General features: G+C 40.8%; 2 protein-coding genes across 2 annotated transcripts in view; one reads left to right on the top strand and one right to left on the bottom strand.

Moving 5' to 3' along the window:
- Positions 1–3,070, top strand: part of BMP6 (bone morphogenetic protein 6) — a 97,482-nt gene extending 94,412 nt beyond the window's left edge. The window contains exon 7 of the mRNA XM_074575990.1: positions 24–3,070. Within this exon, the coding sequence (XP_074432091.1) occupies positions 24–173 (150 nt within the window). The 3' untranslated portion in view covers positions 174–3,070. The remainder of the gene's footprint in view (positions 1–23) is intronic.
- TXNDC5 (thioredoxin domain containing 5) lies at positions 2,927–27,678 on the bottom strand. The gene is made up of 10 exons (XM_074575992.1): positions 27,352–27,678; positions 22,134–22,283; positions 19,264–19,369; positions 17,848–17,944; positions 15,388–15,503; positions 13,089–13,175; positions 9,975–10,115; positions 7,061–7,143; positions 3,701–3,830; positions 2,927–3,070 (listed from the first exon to the last, which is right to left on the bottom strand). The coding sequence occupies exons 1-10, from the start codon at positions 27,588–27,590 to the stop codon at positions 2,948–2,950; spliced, it is 1,272 nt and encodes a 423-aa protein (XP_074432093.1). The 5' UTR covers positions 27,591–27,678; the 3' UTR covers positions 2,927–2,947.

Below are 27,678 nucleotides of genomic sequence, written 5' to 3'. Positions count from 1 at the left end.
TTCTGTTTTCTTTTTGGCAACAGGTTCATCTTATGAATCCCGATTATGTTCCCAAACCCTGCTGTGCACCTACCAAACTAAATGCCATATCTGTTCTTTATTTCGATGATAATTCTAACGTAATCTTGAAGAAATACAGGAATATGGTAGTAAGAGCTTGTGGATGTCACTGACAAACAGTCTGCACACGGACTCTGTGATACTACCATGAACTTCCATACTGCCTTCCATGCTTTCACCAACTACCTGACCTTGGAGAAAAAGAAATAAGTGATGAACCACCTTTCAGGACACCACGTATGTGCCTTGTGGGAGGAGAGGGTGTGGGGAGCACATGCTGGGGACCAAGCAAACCCCGGGATTTCTCACAGACTGACCCTGTGCCACAGAGGCTGCTCAGCTCTGCAGAGCCAGGGCGCGCGAAGCAGCAATATGCCCCCACACGCTTTATTTAGCTGGGACAGTCTTAATCTCACATAGCAGCTTGGCCTTAGCAGTTGCTCGGATGTGTGCTGCAGTTTTACCAGATGGGCACCCAACACAAGTGAGGGTTTTTTCTGGGGGGGGAAGACGAGGGGAGAGAGGGGGAAGCTAAAGACAGTGGTGTTAGTACTTCAGACTTCAAGCATACAACTTGTGTAAAATAATAAAAAATTCCTAAGGTTTGGAATCGCCTTTTGTCTAAAAGGACCAGTTACTATACCTAGACTTGTTAGTCTCCTCCTGAAACACATCATGACAGTAAGCATCTTCAATTGTGCCAAAGCAAGCGTGTCAGATCTCTTATTCTGCAAGCACAGTTTAAGTCTGATCCTGCAAGCGTAAGGTGGCTTGGCAGCACCCTGTGTTAGAAACACTAGACCCTGGCTGGTCTTTCCCGTTCACTATTTGACTGAGCAATATAACTTTATACACTTGGTCTTAGGCAACTTCCTTCCGCTCCCCAGGCGGAGCTGCCTCATCTACTACCACTTGCCCAGGAAGGAAGTCAGGATGCTTCTACAGCTGTAACTCAGACGTAAAAGTTTAGGGGCTATTCATTCTCTAGCTGGACCATTTATTTACAGGAAGACAGAATGTCAACAACATATGCAAGTCTTTGGCCAACCTCTCCCCTTCAACGCACGCAACTAAAACTGGTATAAAGGATACATTCACAGTGTAGCCACAGTTTGTCTAGCAGAAGCTAATAGCAAATTGTTTTGGTCAATATTAAACTTGTATTAAATGCACTTACCTCTAATTCTTGCATTTAAAAGGCTTCTTGTAAATACAAGCTATAATTTATTGCACTTGTCACTGTATATTCATTGTGCTGTATCATTTATAGAAAGACTGCTTTTTAAAAAAGTTTTTATTTAGAAAAATCTCAGTGTAAACAATTGTACCACTTTGATTTTATACAAGAAACTCATGAGATTGTGCTTCACTAGAAAGTTGTTAAAAACATGATAATAAAGGCTTCCTTTAAGGCAGAAGTATATACATTGATCTAATACATCTGCCAGTACAACACTTAGCTTTCACTGTGGCTTTTTCACCCTTACATATTTTTAGATTGAACAGAATCAAAAGTTCTGGACAGACAGTGAAGTGAAGTACCAGGAGAAATTCACTGATTTAAAAGTTCATTGCTGTTTTGCCTTTTTTTTTAAAAAAAAAAAACAAAACAAACAAACAACAACCTACTCCATATGATGGACAAAAATCAGCATCTTGACAGATTAGTCAAATTAGCCTGTAGCCATCCTCATTCCATGAGTTTCTGTGCACACGAGACGGCAGAATTCAGTCCTTGGTTTGCTGTTGTCTTTGTATCATGACAGTCTCTGCAGTGTAAATTCTTTGGCTTTCAGTTATGTCTGATGTGGAACATCTTATGCACCAAAGAACAGATCCATATTATAATCCAAGGCACCACAGAGTGCGTGGTCCTAGCATTCAAACTTATCAACGCTTACAGCTTGGAAAAAGGTTAAGGCTCAAGAAAGGTGGGGAACTATTTTATGCTACTGTAGAACAGCTGAATGGAAAAAAAAATTAAACATTGTACTACTTGTTATTCTCTAAGTACTCTGAGTAAGGAGCAGGTCAGCACAAAGTCTGGATTCAGGCGAGGGTAGGAAACGCACGTCATCAGCTCTGAAGTCTAACTGATCATTTAATATTAACGGAGCAGTTATAATAGCGCCTATTCACTTTGGCTCTATATAAGTAGAGCATAGTTACTTCTCTGGAGCTGGACGGAAGCAGCCTACGAAAATCCACCTGACACATGTACACTATGGCATCGGTAATGTTCAGGCACATGTTACAGTACCATCACTTTCATTATGGCTAGACCTCCCACGCGGAGAGGATTAACAGGAAATAACCAGCTCATGGTGGCTTGGTATCTTCCAAAGGTGTGTGTGTTTTCAACCTCCCGTGACTTTCCATTTCTTAACCAGTAGCTATATTAAGACAAATAGGGTTTCAAGTACAGTTGTAGAGGCAAAAGTGACTCAACACAGCTGTAGCTTTTACCTTTCTAGTAATGGTAGGCAGTTTGTGAGGATTACACTTTAACCAAATCTAGCCTGAAGACAAAAATATTCTACTGGTGCCCTTAAGCTGGTTTTCTTAATGTATTTTAGTCTCAAAGGAAACCATTTACACTTCATTGCGGAAACGCAGAAATGCAGCAATACTACCAATGCTGAAAATACTCTCAATTTGCACAGTAACTACTTGTTAGTTTTCCTTCGCACACAGGGTAGCGTGCCTTTAACACGCACACAGAGGGAAGATACCAATGTTTAGTACATTCAATTTCCTAAAAACAAACACAAAAAAAATGCCCTAATCCCCACCCATACCCCCAAGTACACTATTTGAAAATTAGCAATGATTGAAATCCCTCAGCTACTGTACAAAGACAGCCAGGGACGGAGCATCCAGACTTTTATTACAATTCATCCCTTGCCTGACGCAAGACAAAGCTATGGAGTGATTCAAGGTCTCTCGTCCCATTGTGTTCACTGACTTTCTTTCCACCTCGGAAAAGCAGGAGTGTAGGATAACCCCGTACCTTCAAAAGACACACACACAAAAAAGAAACTTGTTACTAATGTCAAAACTCACAGATATTTTTTTGCTTGTATTTACCTGACTCTGAAAAGCCACCAAACCCCTCTAAAACAGTAAGCCATTTTAATTTAAAAAAAAAAAACAACCCACAAACCCAAACACTGCACTAGAACTTCCAATGCCAACCTCCAATTTCTGAACATTTGTAAGTGAATGGGATAATACATGTTCCTTTAGGTTCTTCCACCAGCAGCTGGGAATGGCAGCTCCAGCGCTGTCTTCTGTTGTCTGCCTACCAGCACCAAAAGACATCTTTTTTTTCCCTCTAGGAACAGAACTTTGCATCAGCTACCACAAGATTGCTTTGGTGCTTTCACAGAGGGAGGCTTCTTAAATTAGGGACTGCTTCAGCTTTATCCACTAATGAGAATGACCAAGTCTGAACAAACAGTCTAGGAAAGAAACGGTGTCACCAGGTGCTGCTCTGAACCACCTCTTTTTTGGCTAATGGAGAACACAGCTGCACTGTCACCAGGCTCCCGCAATGCAGCGGCCAGCTCAGCTGCACGCTGGAGCCTCTAATATTTGGTACACAATACTGTCCCGTTCATTTCAGATCTTTCACACTTACAGAAAATCTGTTGCAGACGTTACGTTCCACAGTGCAGTCTACTTCTGCTATTTTGACATCAGTCAAACCTGGAAATTGCTCTTTGGCAAGATTCTCCCAAGTTGGAGCCAAGTTCTTACAGTGACCACACCTAGAAACAAGAGAGAGAGATTTGTTTAGCAGATACACCTTCCAGTTTATCTCTACTGTCTTGCTGCAATAGCTGTAAGTTTAACTAGCTGCCTTTCCTATCCCCTAATGATTTCAACTCCCTTGCACTATAATGTCAGTAAATGAGCTAAGAAAAGGAGTGATTTTATGTAAGTTAAGCACTGAAGTAGTTTCTGGCCTTCGTTAGTCTCGTTTGGAATGGTATTCTGGATGTCAGTGCATTAACATTTTACCCTACAGAGGAATATGAAGCCGAATAAAGATGACTGCAGAGAATGTTTAAATGAAAAAAGAAGACTGCTTAGAAACAAAAATGTTTTAAGTAAGCGAGGCATAGAATGTCTGTAGTGCAAAATAAGTTTTCAGGTAGCATATACCACTTACGCTAAAGCTACGTGGCCCATGTTTAATTATTTAAATGATATTTTAATTTCCCTATTAAATTTCTTCCAGTTCATAATGGCTGCCTCGACCAATGCAGCATCTCCCAGTGTTGGAAACTCAATTTTAATACAGGCATTTATCAACACAGATTCTGTTTTTATGAAACACTCCATTAATTTAATGCACTTTTTCACTGAAGGTACTTTGAAGTTTAACCACTACCACTGTACTTTCAGGTAGATCTGCAATGGAATTGTTTGAAAGTCAATAAGCTTCACTTAGCAGATGGCAAAAAAAAAAAATATATCAGGCCCTATTCTAATGTGCATTAAATAGAGAATCATTCCAATTATATCATCAATAACACCAAAAAGCCTATTTCTATTTTATTCCCTTATGTCTCTACAGTAACTTGAGAATGCGGTCTCAAGAGTACACACAATGAAACACTAGTGTCAAGAGAGAAAACGATACTGTGAAATGGCAGGAACTATAGTAAAGTATTAATTTTGTTTATATTTTGAACTTGGCTTAGCCAAGTTCATAACTTGAACTTCTTACTGCCTTCAAGAAGAATTCCCAAAGCACTTTAGACTTTAAAGCTGCGTTGCTCATTCTATTCTAACCCAGCTGCACCTTAATTGGGTTATTAAAACAGCCCCGTAATTGCCTCGAGGCTGGATCAGGACATTTACAAAAATAATGAGAGATGTCTCTGCAAAAGTTTTCTTAATACAAGTCAGTGTATACTTAAACCACCTTGTTAATACACAGTGACAGTATAAAAGCATTTCTGACCATGCACAAAACCTACTAGAACAGGATGATTTTATGCTTACTATGCAAGTTAACATTAATATTTATCCAAAACTAACTGAAAGACAGAACTAGCAAGCAACATAATAGCATTTGCTGAGCCCTACATAAGCTAATCCACTTGGAAGAGAAAAAGGTCATTTATATGCAGAGCACTACAACTGTATACATAAGCCTGACTTTCAGAGCCAAAACTAGGATACCAGCTACATAAATATAGGAAGTATTTTCCTAAACGGTGGCTTTCAGAGAATTGCAGCCAGGGAGCACCCACTGATTTAAGAACTTGACCCTCTGCATCCTGAACCACCATTTCTCAGCCTGCCGTGAAACGCTGATGGTATCTGTGAGATCCAGCAGCACCCCATTAGAATCTCATGAGATGAGGAGATAGCTGACATGCAGTATTATTAAGAAAAGTTAATTAAAAAGGGAGCATTTCTTTATCTCAAACTTTTCCAGAAAAAGTTTCTCAGATAATGAACTACTACATATGCCAAGCAGCCCTGGGTTCAGAAATCAGACTAGAAGCTGCTTTGTGCACAGGTGTAAACTGAATTTACCAGCCAGTTCTGTTGGCGGCGTAGTAGCACAGGCACAGATTCAATCTCAGTCCCTCACAGTGCACAGAGAGGATAAAGGGAGTGAAGAACGAGCCGTAAACGTGAAGGGGTGTTTGTGTATATGTATGGGCAGGGTATTTCTTAACACGGTGGTGGCAGATGCTTGCCCACATCCAAAAGCAGATCTTTCAGATGTAAGAGCACATAGAAGTGGCTCTCAAGCAACAAACCACACTGTGGTAAAAAGAGGGTGACAACACTGGAAGAGACTGCATCATTGAGATTATGTAAAACGAAGCTTTCTCTGGTACTTCTTGCCTACAATAAGAAACACATTCATCCCTACTGACAAAGTATTTGGATACTCCTGAGCACATTTAAATACGAGTTGCATTTGCTTGTGTTGCTTTGTAGTGGTGACCTTTTACCACCACAAACAAAAAGATCTTTATATATTTTATATACTGCATTAATGGAATGGCTAGCGGTGAAATCAGAGATGTGTTGTCTTTCACACAGTGAAGTACAGCTTAATTTTCATCTCTCTCCCTACACTAGGCTTCCTTCTTTTGGCTAAGAGACTGCGCAATGGATGAGAATGATGGCATGCAAGTTTCATTAAATTCAGTCCAGGCACAAATAAGATGAAGTCTATAAACCAGAGGGGGAAATGTAAAACTCTCTCTTTGTCTCAGAAAGGGAATAGTAAGAAAAGGGGGAAAATACCTGTTCTATGAATTTGTAATACTGAGGTCTTATCCCAGCTCAAGTCCCAGGCTCCGCTGAATAGGCCAATAATGGCAGATGCCAGATAGGACATTACTTTTTTTTCCCAGTGCTTTCCATTGGGTGTTGACACATACACCATCTGCATTGCACACTGCTACCTTGGGCCACTATAAGAACATATTCCATGGAATATACTCTTAAGAACATCTCAGAACTGTCACTTGTGCCAATTAGTGTTTTGTCAGTTATTTGAAGAGCTGATAATTATCCATAGCTCTACAGTCTGTACCAAATCCCAGGTGCTCAGATGAGGCTTCCAAGAGAGGTTGGTTGTGGCAGGAAAGGACCCAAGGCCAGTATGCTCTCCTTTCTCAACTCTGGTGATGCACTCCCCTCACCTTACCCTAACCAAGGGACAGAAGCACACCAAGCCTGCAAAGAAAGCTTCACTCTCCTTGTTCCTCAGCATTACAAGGAAGCTGACACAATAAAGCTTCTCTGTCAGCCTTTCCACAGAGAAGCATCCCAAGAAAGCTAAAACAGATTGAGCTTTTTTGCTGTAACTCTTGCCAACACACACATTCTTCATTCAGTTAATTCACGTTTTAGATCCAAACAAATACAGCACTACACGCAACTCACAAGACCGACAGCAACTAATGCACTGACAGCTTAGCCCAGCAATAATCCTGAACAGCAACAGGTGCAAACTTCTTACCATGGAGCATAGAACTTAATAAAGGTGATCCCCCGAGCAATGGTTGCATCAAAGTCTTTTTCAGAGAGAGAGAGCACTGCAGCCTGTTAAAAACAAACAAAAATAAAAGTGTCAAAAAAAGGCAAAACTCAAACTGGAGAAGATAATACTATTGATAATATAAACAAAAGTAGCAGCAGCACACCTCACTTTTACCCCCTTACAGCAGGAAAGTAGCTGCTTTCCTCCCCTAGACAGATGTAGAGAAATGCATATTTCATGCTCAATCTCATCCATAATTGGAGAAACAAAACATCCCTATTTTCAGGGGATTTGCCTGTATCCAAGTTTTTCACTTTCATTTTAATACGCTGTCATGCAAATGCTTCGAGGAACAACCCTGAGAGGAGTTGGCTTAAAGCACGTAATGGCCATCTGAGAGTTTGATGAGGTATTCAAGGCATACTAGTGATGTCTTGACAGCTGTTCTCCCTCTGCTATATTCACGTGTTGCCTACACAGAAAAAAAACTGTTACCAGAAACATGTATTTGCCTGTCAAGAGGACATCACTACACCACACTTGAATGGACGCCAGGAAGAATTTTTACTCCTGATAACATCAGAAGCAATGGCGTGGGAATGACGGGAGGATAGCACATTGCTTACAGACAGTCTCGTATGAGAGCACAGAACCATAACAAACTTCATTTGTTGTGGGAGACTCTTAAGGGTGGGAGGGATTAAAAAAAAAAATAAAATACATCTCATGCCTATAAAAGCTTCAAATTCAAATGAAAGCAAAAGAAAAACAAGAGTGCAACTGACAGCACTACCAATTCTACTTTACACCCAGTAAGTCTTATGAAGAGAAGCCAAACAGAAACTTGAAATTACAAATTACCCAGTACCTTTAAACATTTCTGTAAATAACTGTTAGTTCATGAAATTATTTCATTACGTTGAAGTGTTATTACCTCTAAAGAATTATTTAGAAATTTGAAATTATACTCTCTAATTATTAAATAATTGCAAATAATTAAATGAAGAAAAAATGAGCAGTAAATACATATTCTTCTATTCTGAATTTCCTAAATGGATATCTAACACAGATGTTCCAAACATCATTTGCAATCTAAGATACCAAATCTGAAAACCTCATAAATAACTTCTTCCCCATGATACACACAGCAAAACAAATTTTAAAGATCTGCAGATTACTATCAGAATAGCAATGCGAACTATATAACCACAAAAATAAGTTTAGTATCAGATAGCTCAATTTTAGCTTGGTTTCTTAAGAAAAAGCGTCTTATGCAATCACATAATCTGAGCATTTGATGGTCACTCTACCATAAGGAAGACCATAAGTAGCAACGTCTGGCAGGAGAGAAGTCTCACGGACATAGAAGTACAGCTTCTGTGAAAGGGCTGACAAGTACTTGGCCCATGTAAGCCATGGGGGAATCCACGCAGGGGCTCAACATTGGGACACAAATTTGGAGTCAGAACTCATTGGTTTTGCTGCCTGTGGTACCAGCTGGGGGCTGCTGATGGTAAATGCAGTCAGTGTTTGCTGGCTATGCAGGCTAGCTAGCCCCTTGTTTCAAAATTCACGAAAACAAAACCAGAACCAAGGTGTCTGAAGAAAAGTGACCAAGAAATGGTGGCATCCAAAGCTGCAATGTAAAGTTACAAGGATGAATTGAGTCCTACACTGTGTCTACTATTATTTGGCCAAAAAAAATCCCCCACAATCCTTTCCTGTTTGTATGTGTGCTGATGCATGCAAGGCATAAGTGGGAATTTGCATCACATGTGGTTTGTGTTATTTCTATAAAAATAGAAAGACAACTAATTATTTTCTGCATTGTACTAACACCAACTTGTTAGGATCTTCCAAATATGAAGTCAATTTAAAAAAAAATAATAAAAATTTGAGGGGTATGAAAATTGCAAATCTATGTTGTCTGTAGTGTTTGGTAAGCCACTTTATGCAAGATGAGCAATGCTGCTAGAAAAGTCAACTGGGAAGGTAATATTCTCCTGTGAGAAGCTGCATATAAACTGTATTTATATTAATAATATTGATGCTTTTTAATTACGTAAGTTCATTCTACATCACAAGGGAGTGTAAATCACCGTCCCTTATTTCCTAGGCAGAATTATGTTTTCCACATTTTGTGAAAAAGTATGCTTGAAAACCATCCCTAATTTCTCAACTTCACCAATTTTACATTCAGCTACAAGAAAAATGACAAACGAAATACCAAAGTGATTAAAAAAACCCGGAAAACTAAATGACATAAAGCACAACTATGCAAAGGTGATAAAAGTTGTTCCTGTCAATTCCTTGGCAACATTCATAACCTCTGTAGCTCCTACAACCAGGATTGGAATAAGCCTCCAAACCTGAGGACTTTTCTTGTCACAGGACACATTATCTTGCCACATTTAGATCAGTCTTCATAATCTTTGCTTGTTTGTTGTTTCTGCTTAAGTATGGGACCCTGGATTTTTTTAGGGGCTTAGCAGTGTGGGCCATCCTCCTGGGTTCAAGTGAGGATCTTGCAAGAAACGTTCATCTCCACAGCAATGAAATATGCTGTCATACAGACAGAAGTGCCAGCAGTTCCGCAGACCAAAAGAGACCACACTTACGCCGCTCTATCTAAACAACTTATTGTCACCATAAAAAAGGAGCCAGATTTTTTTTTTTCCTTCTCCAATTCACCAGGTTAGTAAAAGTATCACTAGGATTTATGGTTTGACTCCACTCATTAATTACTAAAAAAATAGCCAGGAAAGTATTTGGTAGAGTTTACATCTAGAAACTGTCGAGCTATCAGAGAGAGAGAAACAGATGGAAGACTCAGACAGGCTGCAGAAACAGTTTAAACACTTTTAACACCACTGCAGAGTGCGGGAGCACTTACCTCAACACGGGTGGGTTCTGCGGGTGGCTGTGGGACTTCAGCGGGTTTATCTGCTGGTGGTTCTTTCACAGAGCTCTGTAGTTGGGAATCCACATATTCCTTTAAGGAATCGAAGTCCCTCTTCCCTTTGTACTGGTCACCCTACAATTATCAAATAGTTTGTTCAAGTGTGTATATGCAGTTAATCTAGCAAATAAATAATTACCAGAAAAATGTAAGATTGCCAAGTGTAAGCATATTCATAATAAATATGATTATCTAGTCGTTAAACCTCTCCATGGCATTCCATTCACTCCATGTTTTCAGGATTTGCCATAGATTCTTCTGTACCAAAAGGGAATAATCTAAAATCTCCTTCAAATTAAAGGTATTTTAGAAATGCAGAGGGAAATTTTGGAAGCTTTTCCACTTTGACCTTCATCTCTCACTCCGGTCAGCATTTTCAACATTTTGGTTTTCTGAATCTAAAGCTATTGCAAGGAACAATAAAATACCCATCACTGTTTGGTGGTGGTCTCTGTTACCATAAGAGCTCTGGCCAGTGCTTTTACAGGGCCGAAAGGCTTGACTTGCCTGTCGCCTGACTACACAATCGCTCCTCTGGCCCACACACTTGTCACACATCCTCAGAAAAGCCAAACAGTAAGGCAATGCTCTCTGAGTGCCTAAGTTCATCTGGAAGCAAGAGACAACAGCTGCCTGCCGTGGGGAAGGCACTTCCAACAGCAGCACCACTCTCACCAAAATTAAGTCATATTTTTGAATCTGCACGTAAAGCCCTCAACCAGCTAGATCTTCGAGAAGCCACAGTGTGCCTTAGATGCTTCCCCATATCTCAGGTACTTTCATAACTCTAGAGAACAAGACATCAGAGCACCTCTGAGCAGTTTCTAGTCTCAAATCCACTGCTGGCCTTCTCCAAACCGTCTCTTGCATGATTGCCCTAAGCGCTCCCTACAAAAATTAGTACTAATTTCTGTGTTCACAAGAGAGATCATCACTTCAAGACACTACATATCCATTTTGGATAGAATTTTTGAGTTTCGGTACCATGAGGTGTGGGCTACAAGATGTATCTCCTCTCACAGATGAGGAATACTCTTCAAGAAACAGCCTACAACCTTCCATACGTTGGAAGGAAGAACAGACACCTGTTCAACTACTTCCTATATCTTTGGAACTCTTTCTGCACATTTTCTTTCTTTTGTCATTGATAATGTTACTTTTAACTATAGCCACTTTCCCCACACTGGATCTAAATCCCAAAGGAATTAATCTAAGATGATGCAAGAAGCCTGTACCTGCTGGTTTGTACCCATTTCAGCAGGGCAGGGTCAGTGCCCATTCACTTCTCACAGGGTTTCTGCTGCATCTAACCAAGAGGGGTGGTGTCATGACAGACTTCAGTTATGACAAAGGGGATGATGGTATTACAGACCACAAAGCTGGGGGGCTGAAGCAGTTGTCCTCCTCCTTCCCCTGCTTACTCACAGCATAATAGCAGCCAGAGAGATTTCCAGGAATTTCTGGGTTGGATTACTGGAAAGTTGTTGGGGTTGTTTTGTGTGTTGTTTTTTTTTTAAATATATTGTATCAGCCCACAAAGGAACACGCGATTCTGGTGGCAGTATGCCACCAGGGAATACCACACTGCCAATGGAGAAAAGCCAGTTTGATGTCAACAGAAATTTATTGCTCAGACTAATGGCCAAGATTCAGCTTTACCAAATACAACAGCAGTGATCTGACTTTTTCTTTCACCGCACTCTTGAGTTAAATAACTCCGAACAACTCAAACTTCAGTAATTACAAATGGTCAAAAAAAAAAAAAAAAAAAGTCGATCTGGGTTGTTGAGAAAAACAACAGCTAGCTTTTCTAGATCAAGACAGTATGGTTCTGGCAACGTATCTTGCCATCTGTAGCTATCTAAAAAATAAAAATAAAGCAAGTGGAAAACCATTCTGGAGTTACAGCAGAACACTTCCCATTCTTTTGACTCACGCCATATAGAGACAAAGGTTTAATTAACTGAAAATACCTCTAACCTTGGACATGCCACCATGTTTGACTTGAGCACTCCCTCCACTTCCAGTTCTGCTTCTGACATGTGCCAGGCACCGCTGCTCGAGCACTAACAAGGCTGTGTATATCCTGTGTGTATCAGGCTGGGATTCAAAAATCCAGGTGCTGCTTCATTTCAGTTCCCTGGAGCGTCTGATATCAAACCTCACATGCGCTGGTACGTGCGTATGGACACTTTCTCTTTAGAGTGTCAGAAAAGTGCCTCAAGTGACAGACACTAAACTGGACTGAGTAGCAAAGCTTACATCTCTGATACTGTAGATGTTCAAAAAAAGGAATGCAAGATGAGTGGGGCAAAAACCCCAAACCCCTCAAAATTTAATGGGTAAAAGCTGAAAGAGGAGTCCTGCATTCTCCACTTGCAGACCTATTTTTAATATCCATTTAATACATTTAATCTATCTTGAAAGTGTGAAACATATGATAAGTAACACTACTATTTATAATATGTTTATTTGCTGCTGTTCATGTACATGGTACAGTTTACTTCCCCCCATAACTTCAGAATATTGTTATTCTTTGAATTGCTACAAGGAAAGATGTCAACTGGGCCCACAGGACTCTCAATCACAGTGTCAGATGAAGCGTTCAGGTTTATAAGAAGGAAAACTTTCATCACTCAGACATCACTCAGCAGATCAGCACCACCTACAGATGAGAACCTTCTGATACATATTGTGAAAATTATATACTTATTATTTCTATTTCATCCATGGTTTTGTGTTCCATAGAAGGTAAGGCACTAAGATAAAGTAAACCTTGAATCCTCTCACACAGTAGCATAATTGGAGACACTACTTACAGACTTACGAAGATCATACCAGTTATCTGCAGAGCACAAAGAGCAAAAAACTTTATCTGTGGATGAAATATACCTCTTCCAGTACCTGACTGAACCTCCAGCATCTTTTGTCTCACAAGCAGACTTTCGTATACACCCACTTGATCTTTTTTCCCCCGGGATGCCAAGCATAGTCCAAGTGTTATCCAACAAAAAATAGTCTGATCTCTTGCTGAGCTTGCAGACTCACCTTTTCACCATTCCTAAACCAGAGGAGTGTAGGATAGCCACGAACTTGGGTTTCAGAGCAGACTTCATAATGTTGGGTACAGTCGACCTATATTTTGAAAAAAAATATATAAACCATTCAGTGCATAAAATAAACATAGAACCAGTATCATAGCCTCCCTTATGTTTAAAATCTCAGAAAAAACACAGAACAAGCAATACATGGCTTGGCAAAACTCAGTGCCAACTACTGTCTTAAGAATGGTTATATCTGCCTTCCAAACAGTGGTTTGGTTGTATAACTGGGAGGCTGCACGTTTGATTTTTTTTTAGGAGGGATCAGGGATGGAGGATAGAAGGTAGTAGTAGCAGTTACAAAGAACAATGAAGACATAATTAAATATTCCAATTAAAAAGTACTTGGTATTCTTAGTGAATAAAATCACTGCATGGACAATAAGACACAAAATGCTAATGTGAGAGAGCTTTAAAATGAAGATACGTTGGCTCATCCATTTTTTAAATGACTACTCTTTAAAGACTTCAGAAGACATGTCAACAGCTAGCAAGGTAACTTTACTTCATGGGAAGTTCCAAGTGCACAGCAACATTCAATTCTAATACATCATAAACCAATCTGTAAATTTATTAGTTTATAATCTTTTTTGGAATCAGGAAAAAAAAAGATAACTTAAGCATTGCAGCCTTTGCTCGACACTGCACTTGGATTTTGAATTTTACATTAGAAACACTTTGCTCCAGATCACTGGAGATCAATTCTAAAGACTAAACAGCATCCTGCCAGTAGGTATCATTGCCGTTAAGACACTGTTCCCCCAGATCACACAAAGGTCATGGTTCAACCGTCTTAGAAACAGTTGTGTTTCCTGTTTACTTACAGACTTACAATCTTAGCCAAGACATGTTTCAAATAGCTTCACAAGGTATACAGTTACACAAAATTGACTAGGTATGGAGACAAATAGCCACTATCAATAATAGTAACTGCGAACATGACAGACAACTGAATAAAACAAATTTTGGAAATTTTAATTTTTCAATTTATTTTTCTCTAGGTATCAGAGAATGTTAACTTCAAGAAGATACTTAAGCTAAGCAAAGATTTTATCAGACAGCAAGCAAGGTTCTCAAAAAGTAAATCAGCAGATGCAACATTTGGTACAGACAGCATCAAAGGAGCAATAGCCTCTGATATTTTATTCTCAGAGGGAATCTAATTTTATATCCACCAGGTCTCAAAATTTTGTATATATATGTCTTCTCTAAATTTCAACTATGCTGACAACTATGCTGTTCTGTATATCTACAGCGTACCCGAATTTGCAAGTTTTCAAAAGCATTAAAAATAATAATAAAAAAAAAAAACCAAAGTCAAACTCATGACCCCTAGTAACAGCTGAAAGTGCTGTGAGGGCAGAGGCAGGGGAGACAGCTTGGGGTTTGTCCCTCTGAAGGGCTGGCAACACTGCTACTTGTTACACAGTCTTTCACATCAGTGGAACTGATCTGAAAGCTTAAGGACATGGAAGTTGAGTCCGGTCAGTTTTCCACCGTTGGCAAATACAAAGGGATTCATATCATGAGCCACCTGGACTTAGGTATGGGTCAGCAAATAAAGCCAGTAACTGCAATTGCCAGACCACCTCCATACCTCTGCACGGAAGTCACTCCACGTACAAGTAACAAGCTCCCATGGTAAATACACCACAGAACCTGGTTATCAACCCTAAGGGAAATAGTAAAGCAGGACAAGATATCAGTTTTTAAGGTAGAAGACCCCCTGAAACCTTTAGAAAGCTCTATGGGGGTAAAGAGGAAGAAAGAAAAAAAACCCAGCCTAACCAAGAAATAATTCATCATAATGAGCCCTGTAGATCTAAAGCTTGCTAAGGAATCCAGCACTGTAAAGAGCAAATCAGAAGTCACTTTCCCATTCAAAATAAATACTGAAGTCTATCAAGTTCTAACAAAAGGGAAGCATAATAAAAAAAACAAATCTCAAAATGTTATTCCCTGCATCTGAAGTATTAGACTTATTCCCAGCTCTCTCTGAAACACAGGGAGCTAGCTGTGTTTCTAGCATGTCCTTCCTTAAAATGAGGGAGTCCTGTCAAGTGTGGATGTGGGGGAAAAAAGATAACCATCCACAAATAAAAATAGAAACTATGACTATAAAAGGATTTAAGAGGTGACAAACAAAACAACTGTTATTTACAAATCACAGTATGAAAAGCTTAACACTTGGCTGAAACATTCATTCACACAAAACACATTTTTCAGGGTAAGAGCACTTCACCTACCTTGCCAATCTTGACAGCTTCCGAATGCTCAAAGGCTTGAGCCAGCTGTTCCCAGGTTGGGGCCAAAGCCTTGCAATGACCACACCAAGGGGCAAAGAATTTGATAAAGTGATTACCTTTTAAGTCAAAGAAAAAAAAAAAAAAAGATTTAACTCATTTGGAATGAATTTGGCTGCAATTTAAGACTAGGTACTAATCTCAGACTGCAAATTTATCATGGTATTTCCTGAGTTAAAGATAGGAAACACTGTGAATCAAAGGCCAGGACAGAATACTTCAGCAATTAGGTTTTTAATGCTGTATGCAGTCCCACAGTGTTGCCAATTTCCCTGAAAATCCAAACAGCTTCACAACCTCAAGCCACCAAATGAGATTATTAAACCTGATATTTTTAACCTAACCATTTGCTACAATGTCTAATTCTATCATGTCAATCACTTGCCCTGTTACAGAGTAGAAAGAACCAAGGAACATGCATTTATCACAACATAAATGAAACTAAGTATTAGACTTCAACTTAAACATTCCTTAGGAATGGCCACTGCGTTAAATCCATGAGCTACCTAAATAATTTTGTTCAGCTTTCTAGTCTTTTTCTGCCCTGCTCTTTGTATTTTCATGTCAACTATTCAGAAATCTGTGCCTTTAGTAGATTTTTGCAGTAGAGTGTGTCTGTACTACTGCTACTAATATTTAGTTTAAAAGTATAACCTTAATTGCAGAATACGAGAATATGTAATTTCCTTCAATTAAGATTACTATTAATACAAGATGCTGCACGCTTTTGCACACATCAAGGCAATGCTCTGTGAATACGAAATAAAAATGAACTTAATTAAAACAAGGAAAAAAATCAAACTGAATTGAAGGAAATGCTAGCAACTGGACGAAAGCTCATTTTAAGAGAATTATTCATAATCCTTTGAAGACTGCTTTGGGGCTGATATTACTAGAATTCATTTCTAGTTTGAGGGCTTGTTCACAAAAGGAGGTCAGAGGAAAGACATCACAAAATAACTAGGAAAATCAAACTGCAGTAGTAGTGTACTCTAACTTGCCTGGTCTGCACATGGAAGACTTTCAAACTGATGGACATGCTTTGCTTTGGTTAAGTAAACTGCACACTGAAATTTCTCATGAATTAATCAGAACATCTAGTCAAAATCAGCTATTTTATACCACATACTCTAATGTGCTCTCCTCCCTGATAGAAAAAAAATAAAATTCTTTTTTGCCCTAGAGTACAAAAAAGGTAAAGGGAGACTTTTTAAGAAAAAAAGTCAACCTTCCAGCTGGAACTGCTCAGCCTCCTACTAAATCTAAGCACTGAACTTCTTGTAAGTGAAGTCAAGAGGGGACAACAGCTTTACAGATAATCATAAACCTGCTCAACCATCATGTATGACCAGGAGAATGTCTCCTCTATGAATGCCAACGGATATATAATAAAAATATTAAAACATTTACACATACACTAAACTTAACTATCTTCTCAGACTGTAAAGTTGTTTAATGCTTAGCATCTCCCTGACAGTTTAGAGAATCCATGAAGAATTTCGATGTAATTCTATATTAAGCCACACAGGCTGGGAAATTTTAAGTTAGCTGCACACACACACAAAAATCTTTTACACTTGAAAACATTTCTAATCAGTTAATGGTTACTTTATGAAGCTCTAGGATCTGCCTCACTGGTGCTATCACATGGGCACAAATAGTTAATTTAATCCAGGCTTTGTTTTTAGGAAAACAGCTAGAGATGGTAGGCTCATCTGTTGGTATGGCAGCCCGAAGTCTGTATTCTAAGATAATGCTCATTCTTTAAAAAACCCACCATGTGGAGGGTGAAATTTCACGTTATGTATCACTCCTGGCATTAATTCTAAAGCTTTTAGACAAAATATTTTTCTAAAATGGCCAAACAGGTGAAGTGTTTTGCCCACATTAAATTCTGGAGGAAGGAAGCTAAACAATATCAAATAAGGGGCCAGACTGGAGCGGGATGGGGGCAGTAAGGAGGAAGCGGGTGGATTATATTTATCCAGAACGGCAGCCTGGGAGCAAGAACAAGCCAGCACCTAGGGAAAGAGGAAACAGTACTTGCAAAAACACAAAGTGAGTGGCAAGACTGTGACTGAGCAAGCAACTCAGGGAAAGAGACAGTTTAGTCGAGCAAGCCCCACTCACTTCTTCCATGCGATGTGAGGCCCTAGTTTTATTGCCTTCTGACTGGAGTGCTGCTTTTAAAGTTTCTCATGGTGTGCAATATGGAATTAAACTACTGCATTTTTATACATTCTGTAGTTTCATCCTTTTTCACTAGGTATTACTGGAAAATAGAAGTGTGGAGGGTGGAGGAGGTACCTTGAAAACTAATATTTCTACTGCAGACTTCCCACTAGTCATGTCTCTGTAAGCAAGTATCTCATGCTTATAAAAAAAAAAAAACAAAACAGTTACCTTCTGCTATGTGCATCTTGAAATTGTCTGCTGAGAGTTCATACATTCCCTGCTTAGGTTCAGGGGCTTTTGGTGGTTCCACATCAGTTTCTGAATCCTATTAATGAGAAAAATTAACTTTCATTGTCTTGTGCAGTAAATACATAATATTTCATTGCATCCCACCATTCTGTGGTAGTGTTACAAACCCCGTACTCTGCAGTTTTAAATTCCTAAAGCAGTGTTCTTATTTAGCTTAATTTAGGTATCTAATCTTTCCTAACAAACAACTACTTGAACGCAAAACATGAAAAAGACTACCACACAGAAAAGAGCTATCACAGTCTTTGGAATAACAGTCTTTCACTGTACTGTAGTATAGTCATAGAGCGCAGTAACTGCTATGGCATTTATCACATCCCCATATATTAATATGCTTAGATTACACAGCAGTTCCTCCATAGCATCACACATCAGCCACATCTGCCGTCATACCAGTTTCAGTGGTCACTGGGCTACTTAAAAATAGCTGGTGAAAAAGCTATTTTCTGCTCCCCTAATGACAGAAAGTGGGACCTAATGACTCCAATGAAGGCAACAACAATGGGAAAAGAGCAAACACTTTTTAGGTATAACTTGCAGGAAACCCATTACGACTTCAGCAAAAGCAAGTCCCTACTTTCTAGATACCAGGGTCAGAGCTGAAAAGATTTTTTCTTTTTTTTTTTCTTTTTTTTTTTTTTTTTTTTTTAGACTTCGAAGTACATTTCTTCAAATAGTTTAGCATTTAATGTTTAATTACTTAAAATACCATGTTTATTTAAATATAATCATGTTATAACTGCGGTTCAGCAACCACTAAAGCTTTATCTTGACTAGAAGCAGCAATCACAACAAATTTAATTTAGGCAAGGCTTGGATACCATATATAAGTGCTACCCCTAAACTCAAGGGTTTTCCTTGAGTTATCGGCTAGTAAAGTTAAGCCAGTTATTTAAAACTCTTTGTTTAGGCTACAACATTACCAGATGATAACTGAGCTAAAGATGGCATCCATATTTTAAGAGATAATTAAGCCCAACACAAATGCAATTTATAACATATTATACCTCAATTGCTTTTCTTATTCTAGAAACCTATGGCCTACAAGTGTCAACTGAATTGACACTAAGAATTGCATCTTAAAATGTCAGAAAGCTAAACATTAAAAACTGCATTATGTACTGTAGTTTTAAATACAGGAAACAAAGGGCAGGTCACAGGATGACAGTTTTAATTACTATTCTGACTTATGTGGAAGCTGTTCCATATTGTTATTGCCACTTGACTTTTATTCTCAGGAGCATATTTCCTCCTGGAAAATGAAACCTAACTTACAGAAATGACAGATAAGCAAGTCTGCAGAAGGGAATATTTCCTCATTTCCTTTTCACTTACAGCTGGTTCCTCATTTAGTTTCTCCAACATCCAGTTTTCCAGTGCTTGGAAGTCCCTAGGGCCTTGGTATTTCAGAGGTTCTTGTCCCGGTTTAAGCAGCTTCAGGCTGAAGGATCAAAATGTAGAAAAGAGTGAGGCAAAAATTTTCACATAGGAAACATTCTTGGAAAGCCAACACGCTTTGCTAATCCACAGCAATGCAGCTCAGACTGCAATAACAGCTCTCTTGATTATTAACATCAGCATCAGCATCTCCCTTAACTTAAAGGGTCATGGCTAGAACTTTTTCATTCCCATGTAAGCTTTTAAAGATTTTTAAAACAGCAAAAAGAAATACTATGTTAAAAATCAACACAGCGTAATGTCACTTTGATCAATAAGCAAGAGCAACTAAAACATTGCAGCATTCAGTTCTAAGGTTAATCATTCATTATGCCTATTAATCCTATTTCAGTTTGTCAAAAAGCATCAATTTTGTTTTGTTCACTTCTTTCCGTCACCAAAGGAAAAATATCCAATGCTTATTTTCCCAGGAATTTCTTTGTCACATTTCGTTTCCTGACTGCTCTTGGAATGTAGGACTTTTCATGTGGTATTAAACTGATAAAAAACATGCTGAAACAAGTCAACAGGACAAGGAGATAAGCAGCTGCTTGTAGGGATTCAAGACTTCATGATTTTAACATTTAATAATTGCTATCAAAACTTCTCCATAAACTACTTAAAGCTTCTACTACTAAATATTTATGTTAAAATTGGAAATATATTTGGTAAAGGGACAATATCAACTTCTGACCTAGTCTTATCTTTTAAAGCAAATCGTAGTTTCAATTACTACTGTCACCTGGCTCTCGATTCCCCTTACCAAGCTGTCATTTAGTACTGTTTTTTCTTTTTCTTGAAATGTTTTTCTCTCTCTTCTTGCTCCCCAGTTGGAAAAAAATGAACATATGAAAGTGTTGAAAAACCACATAATGCAAATACATTCAAAAGAGATAGGAGCTCCCACTGTCTTTTCTATTTAAGGTATTCTTGAATGTTCCTTGTGATGATAGAAAGTCAAAATTTTGGCACGGGGAGGGGAAGCAACTCATAATAAGAGGGAAACAACAAAAACGAAACAGAACATCTAAAATACATCTCACAGCAATAATTCTGAAGAGTAACAAGAAAAAAAAAAGATATCAGCTTAAAGAGCCAGCTGCACTTTATTTTCTTCAAATGAGGGTAAGTTTTCTCTAGTTTAGTTGAAAGAGTATTTTGCAGCACCAAATAATCCTGCAACAACTGTACTAAAGAGTGCAGAGACCTGCTCAGCCAGTTTTACTCCCAGAGGGATGGAAAGGGGATGCAGCCTTCCCTTTGACGGGTGTTTAGAAAAGCATTGTAGGGACCAGCACATCCTGGACTTGCAATAATTCCTCTGTGCCCGAGGAAGCTGTGAAATTTCCCTTGCTGGAGGTTTTAAAAACAGGCCAGTTAAAAAATGACCCACACAGGAAGAGAACTGATACCATGAATTCCCCTTCATCTCTATATTTCTATAAGTAGCAGACTGTCTTATCATTTATACTTTTCAAGTAGAGGAAAGCAAGCACTAACTATTCCTAGATATTCCATGACTTTAAAGGGAATGGGGAAGCAATTACACATCCTTTTTTTTTTTTTCTTATTCAAAATCTCTGCCACTCTTTCTATTTTACAAGGAACAGCACCATCATGTAATCTATTCAAACATACAAAGATGACCAATGCTAACTTTTGGGGATATTAAAATAGAGTTATAATATTCATTGCTTCTTGGTATTTCTAGTGGAACTTAACCACAAACTGCCCTTAAGGACAATTCCTATTTCAACAAGGACTTTGCTATTTATAACTCTCGACTTCTACTCAGTCACACTCATCTGCGTCAAAGTGCATGCAGCCAGGAGTGTATGTCAAGTTCAGGCTGCTGCTGGGGTCAGCCGTAACACTAGACAAAGTGAGCAAAGGGAAGGAAACTGAAAAATACAGGCTGTGGAAGGGCCACAGATGATTACATTCTCCACTTATCCCCACTAAGATGAGTAATTAGTAAAGCAGTTGAAAAGATCCCATCTGTTTTTGCAAGAAGCTTTAACGAAGACACGAGTGAAAAAAGTCCCTTTGCTCCCTTTTGGCATCTAAAAAGGGAGCATGCGTACCTAACCCAAAAGCACTCTCCAGCCTGACCTCTCATCGATACTCTAGATCATGTTCTGCCTACCAAAGCCAAGGTAGTAAGGCATACATCCTTTGTAACAGGGTAAGTTTAACAAACCTTAAACCCCAAATGAATTTCTCCTAGACCAATATAAGCAAAATTATCTAGAAAAAGTCTGTACCACATCACCACTGCTATGCTAAGTGATACTATTAATTTATCGTTTTATGAGCACCAAGTTCACTCAAAAATGTTAAGAGATCACCTATACATTAATTATGAATGGCTCGGTATACTGATGAACTTGTGACAAGTTATTTTTAAAAGTACGGTTACCAGAGACCAGATCTATCATGCATATCAAAGCTGTATAATATACTGTTGCTTGAGAAAGAGGTACTCTCAGAAAAAAGAAAAGGACAATTCTGGGCTTCATTTAAACACAGCTATCTTCCAAGACACAAAATAGTTTATTTTAAAAAATTAAATAATAAAAGAGTAAGAGTAGTATGTATTGCACGATACTTGGCAACATGGTAAAAAAAGCTTAAAATGAACATATGAGGTCCAAAGGGCTACAAAGAAACCCACCAAAAAATATAGCTCAGAAGTTAGCTTCAACAAATTGGCAGAGGATCATGGAAAACTGAAAAAGAAATAGGAGCAGACATCCTTTTATACTTACGTAGGGTATCCTCGAACGCCAAATTCAGAGCACAGTGGAGTGTCTGTAGTACAATCCACTTTAACAACATAGACCTGTGGGTTTTCCATGTTGTTGTATTTATCTCCCAAATCATTCCAAGTTGGCTGGAGACGCTGACAATGTCCACACCTGTGACAGAAGAAACAAGATATTTGCGTAATCGTTGCTTATGTTTAGAGGGGAATGAATTTATGGAAAAGACATAACCAGAACGGTCAGAGATTTTGATAAATTTACAAGTAGCTAAGTCTGAAAGCTTCCATACTGCAGCACTGTTACGCTAAGCAACAGTGAATACTATTAGGTATCGTAGGACGCTGCAAACACATCTCATGTACAAATTGTCAAGAGATGAGAACTTCTTGCTACTATCTTTTTGCATGACAAAGCCTACTGAACACCCCCTGAACTTAGTAAGGCTATTGAGAGTTTGTCTTCCAGCCTTCTAGAAAAATCCTGAGAGGCTGTCTAGCTTCTTTCTGCTCTAACATTTCAAAATACTGTGTATTTTAGCAGAAGGTAAGAAGACAATGGTTTCTAGCCTCTTTGTAAGGTCATTTGTGTTTGCGTGCATCACAGGACTTGTAACTCATGAGTCATGAAACACATCAGGACTGATTTCTGAACAGGGTTTCTCAAAACCCTCCCGTAATGTGCTTTGCCCCAGCAGCACACTATCAACTAATTATATCTGCATATACACAGAAAACTGGCCTCATATAGTTGCTATAACACCAGCTCACCAAGAGTAGAAAATGGCTATTATTCTTATTGTTTTTCTAGTCGTTCCAATCATTATAGCAATACCTTATTCCTGTAACTACAATGAAAAATTTTAAGGAATGGATTTTCATTTCTCTTTAATGGCTGCCTTTGCCAACCCTGCAAGGCATCTAAAAATACATAATTGGATTAACAGAAAACATTCTCAACCTCACAGTATGAAAGCTCTTATTGCCCTTGGCATGACTTAGGCAGTGTACTTGGTAAGTAACAATTAAAACACCATTACGACTTTGGAGAAAGTTGCTCCAATTTAAAACATTTTCATTTATACAACTGGTTTAAGTCCACTTGTAGACATGCTGCAAGGATTCACACATTTCCAGGTATCCTGATATCATTAAGGCAAAAAAAATAACCTTGAGATTTACTTTACGCTAAAGAACATCTTCTGACCTTAATAAGGTCCTGTTACAGTCAGCTGCAGTGGATCACACATACTCCCACTATGTGGGGGAATACGACCTCCCATATGATCTTCTTCTGAATTGTCATGGCGAAGGGATACGATGTGTTATTACTAAAACTAAATATTCTTTAAATACTTAACTTCGGTCTGAAGTCCCTCCATAGTCAACTCTTTCGTGGAGCTTGAATTAAGAGGAGGATTTTGGATTCCCTGGTCCCTTCCCCTAGCAGCTATGAGTATTTTAAACACTGAATGAATACTGACTGGTGTTAAAGAACAGAGCATGGAAAACTAGGTAAGGCAATCTCATGTAATTAACCTGCTGTTTTTTAAGCACAGAACAGAACTGCCTTGTCCATATTTAACACTGTAATCTCTGCTATACACACAAAGTTCCCCTTTCCCTCCCTTCTTCAGATTCTATGAGCTAAAATTAAAAATAAAGCAGGACAAATGCTCATATCTGAATCAGTAATCAACTAGTTAGTCAGTCCTGGTTTTCATAGAAATTCAGTGTTACATAGAAGGAAACATAAGACAAGACAGTCCCCAAAACACTTCTTCTGAAATTCATAAGGTGTAGCTGCAGAATATGTAAAACCAGAGAAGTCAAAAATAAAAAGGGCAAGACCATGCAATATCACACGCCTCTCTCAGCCCCATGTACCCACACAGTGTTTCACTGCTACCACTCCACATTACATCAGCGGGGCTGGAGAAGCAGCCTGTTCTACCACTGGGGACGGTGGAGACCTGGGTGTCAATAAGGAGCACTGCTCTTCCTTCCCTGCAGGGGCTAGGAAGGTGCAAGCATTCATAAGCTCTGTTTACAAACATAAATGAAGAGCCAAAAGAGACTAACAAGGCTGTGGGAAAGATCCACCTTTCTGAAAATAAAAAATAAAACAACTTCTTGTACACCACTTACATCAGGAGGTACGGGTGAAAGGATGCTATTTTTAAGAATTTGCAGATAGGTTGGCCATTTTAACTCTGAGCAACCGTGTGCCACAAGTGCTCGTGCCTGGAGATTATTTCGCTGTGGCAGTATCTATAGAGTACCAGGCTACTCTACCACACACTGACAGGTCAGTGCTCCTCCCACAGCATCAGCGCTTCTCACATGCAAAACTGGATGGCGGACTTCCTGGGCAATGACAAGGGGGATGTAAAGGTACGTAAGACCATACATGTCAAAACTGCAGTTACTGATAAGCCCTCTGCAGTCAGTGAAGAACACAGACATTTCTGGAGGCCACCAGCAGAGCCTGAGCTCTGGAGCTAGCAAGGGCGGCTCCACAGCAAGCTATGATTGAAATCATTATCCAATTAAAAACATTGGTAGACCCTGGGGTAGACAGGTATAACGGTACAAGCAGCACAGGACCAGTCTCACTCTGAACAAAAGAATCCACTTAAGGCAAAATCCAGTCAACAGAGTTCAGTTCAACAGCAACAAACCCTGGTGATCAAATCTGCTTTAGCTCAGTGGACTTCCAGAGGTTCACTAAGAGACCACATATGTTGAAAAGATCTGTAACAGTCAAAATAATGCAATGAAACTACTTGTTTGAAATTCCTTCCAACTAAGAAACCAGGGGAACCCCCTTCCTCTGTAGACACACAACTGACATGGCCAACACCCTAAGAATATCTAGTGCCACCAAGAGAGTAACCTGCCCATGGTTCTGTCCCTTGTCAAGTGTAGCTACCAAGGGGGACAGACGGATGATCAAAAACCTTACACATCTGATGGTAAATGACTTGGAATGCTCTCCTTTTGGAGTAGCCCACAATACTTAAAACAAATGTAGGACCTCATGTGTACTGCTGTTGTCTGGGAATGAAGCCCTCAGCAACATTTGTTTCGAGAATTCGGAAGAGAAGAGTTACAACAGCTCTGTCTAACCCAACTCTTAACTGGTAACACTGATGACACATTAGCAGCATCCATAGCAATCTGAAAGACAATCCTAGCTGAATGTTGGGTTGTTTGCTAGGCTTCTCCCTTGTAACTGCAGGGAGCAGTGCCAAAACGCATGCCTCTATGAGAAGCATTAGGAGATTAGCACATTAACATCACCTAGGAACAGGGCAAGAGGCTCTAACATGGACTCCAGGGCTGCCAGGACTACTGGTGTGTATAAACACCTCTCTCAAGCATTTGGATATTTCCTTTGTCCTCTTCCCCTTGGACCCAAAACCTGGCCCTGTTGCTGCCTGTCAGGAGCCAGGAGTCCACACCAAAGGCCCTGAAGCCGAAATCTGGATGCTCTTCTCACCCTTAGCAAGCTTCCTCCAGAGAAGCTGCAACAAGTCTGGGAAACGACGCAGCTCCCTCACACTTGAGTTGGGCAGAGATCCTCATCCCTCCCAAGGGTGCAGCGTGGTCCAAGCTTGTAAGGCCAGCGCCCTCTTCAATGCAGGCTGAGGATGTGCAGCTAACGCTGTCCTCCGCAACAGCCCATTTGGCACGGGGTCTCCTGTGAAGACTGCGCCAAGATAAAAGCTCATCTGGTTTTAGGGATGCCTGTGAAACAGGCAGTCAAAGCTTGGACAGACACAGACATCATCATCTGGCAACAGAATAGAGCAGAAGCACTCCTGCTCTGCATGGGCATTGCTTAGGCCTTACAGCACTCTCAAGTGAAGGTCCTTCACTAGGAAGTCAGGCGTCCTCCGCTTTTCTGATCTTCGGAGAACAAAGGAAGGCGTCTGGTCTTTGAATCTTTTGCTTAACATTTTTGTACGGCACAAACAAGTCGATGTTAATAACAAAAAAAAGTAGTAGTTCCTCGGTTTTGGAAGGAAATCCTTTTCTGCTGTTGATTTCAAAGAGCGTCATGACTCACGTATGCCTAAATGGCACCATGTACCAACAGATAACTTAGGATCAAAACATAACTTTTGCATGTTGTTCCCTTAACTGTATTTTACCTAAATTTAAGAAAACTTGGAGAAAAAAACCTCAAACGAACAAACAACCCTAACAACAAAACTCCCAATAATCACTACTGGATATCAGTAAATCAGATAAAAAAGGGTAGGGGAAGAGATGAAGAAAAAAGAAGAATGTGAACAACCACTAGAAAGGCCCAGAGATAAGAAGTACCGTCCTCTTGACAGCTGTAACACCCAGCAAAGCCCTGTTCCCCCACTCTTCAACCATTTTTGTGAGAAACCTACTAATCCAGGACAAAAGGTCGTGGCAAGTCTCTTGCAAAGGCTCTGAGAACTCTCCAGCTCTGCTACAACCACCTGTGGCCCCGGGGACACGGCACTATCGTTATACGGCTTTCGCTGCTCATTTATCTTTAAATTTCACAATGGCAAAGAGAATGTAACTTCTGCAATGAAAATATTCGTGAGACTGGGGGCACAGGGTTAAGTGATGATCACCGAATCGCAACTACTGCCACGCATTCGGTCTCTTGGAGGAACGAGGTGAAGGAGAGCCCGGGGAGGGATAGCGAGAGCCGCCGGGGACAGGCTCCGGGCCGGCAGAAACCCCAGCAGAACCGGGGCCGCCCCGGCTTGCCCCCTCACTGCCCGGCGGGGTGACTTCACCCGCAGGCCCCAGGCGGGGGGGCTCTGCCGGCTGCCCACGCCCGCGGGGCCGCTCCGGCCGCCCGTGCTCCCCGCTGGCCCTCGGGGAAGCGGGCGGCCACGACGGGCCGGCCCGGGACTGCTGCAGCCCCCCACACGGCCACCACGGCCGCGGAGGCCCGGGCCCGGCCCACGCCAGGCTTCAGCTCCCCCTGCGGCCCCGGCCCGGCGCTCCGCAGCCCCCGGCTGCCATTTAACGCCTGTCCCCCCCGCCACCCCCGGGGAAGGCGCCCGGCCCGGCCCCGGCTGCTGGGGCTCAGGGCGGCGCGACCCCGAGGCCTCCCCCCGCCGCCGCCGGCCCGGCCCGGCCCGGCCGCCTCCCGCCGCCACGTCAACGTGGGAAGAGTCGGGCGAGGAGGGCGCCAGGCCGGGCCGGGCCCCGCCGCTCCGGATACCCACCACGGGGCGAAGAACATGACGAAGTGGGGGGCGGCGGCGGCGCCGTGCCGCAGCATCTCCGCGCTGTAGAGGTGCTTCCCGTGCGGGTCCGGCTCCCGCTCCCGATCCGCCGCCGGGCCCGCGTCCGGGGCCGGGCCCGGTTCCGGCTCAGCCCGCCCCGGCCGGCCGCAGAGGACGGGGCCGAGCACGGCCAAGGAGAGGAGACGCCACCAGGCCGGGCCGGAGCGGAGCGGAGCCATCGCAGCGGCCAGCGAGCCAGCGATCGGCCAAAACCCCGGGCGGCGGCGGCAGCGGCGCCGGCTGCCGCCTCCCCGCCCCGCCCCGCCC

Source organism: Larus michahellis, chromosome 2, assembly GCF_964199755.1.
Source record: "Larus michahellis chromosome 2, bLarMic1.1, whole genome shotgun sequence".
NCBI lineage: Eukaryota > Metazoa > Chordata > Aves > Charadriiformes > Laridae > Larus > Larus michahellis.
This window is presented reverse-complemented; position numbering and strand designations above follow the sequence as displayed.

Bases quoted from the DNA above. Each gene is read 5' to 3' on its own strand.
- TXNDC5 (XM_074575992.1), bottom strand. From the start codon at position 27,590: ATGGCTCCGCTCCGCTCCGGCCCGGCCTGGTGGCGTCTCCTCTCCTTG. The intron at 17,945-19,263 runs GTAAGTGAAAAG...TCTCATTAATAG, and splicing joins AACTAAATGAGGAACCAGCT to GATTCAGAAACTGATGTGGA. The intron at 7,144-9,974 runs GTAAGTGCTCCC...TGTTTTTAACAG, and splicing joins CAGAACCCACCCGTGTTGAG to GCTGCAGTGCTCTCTCTCTC.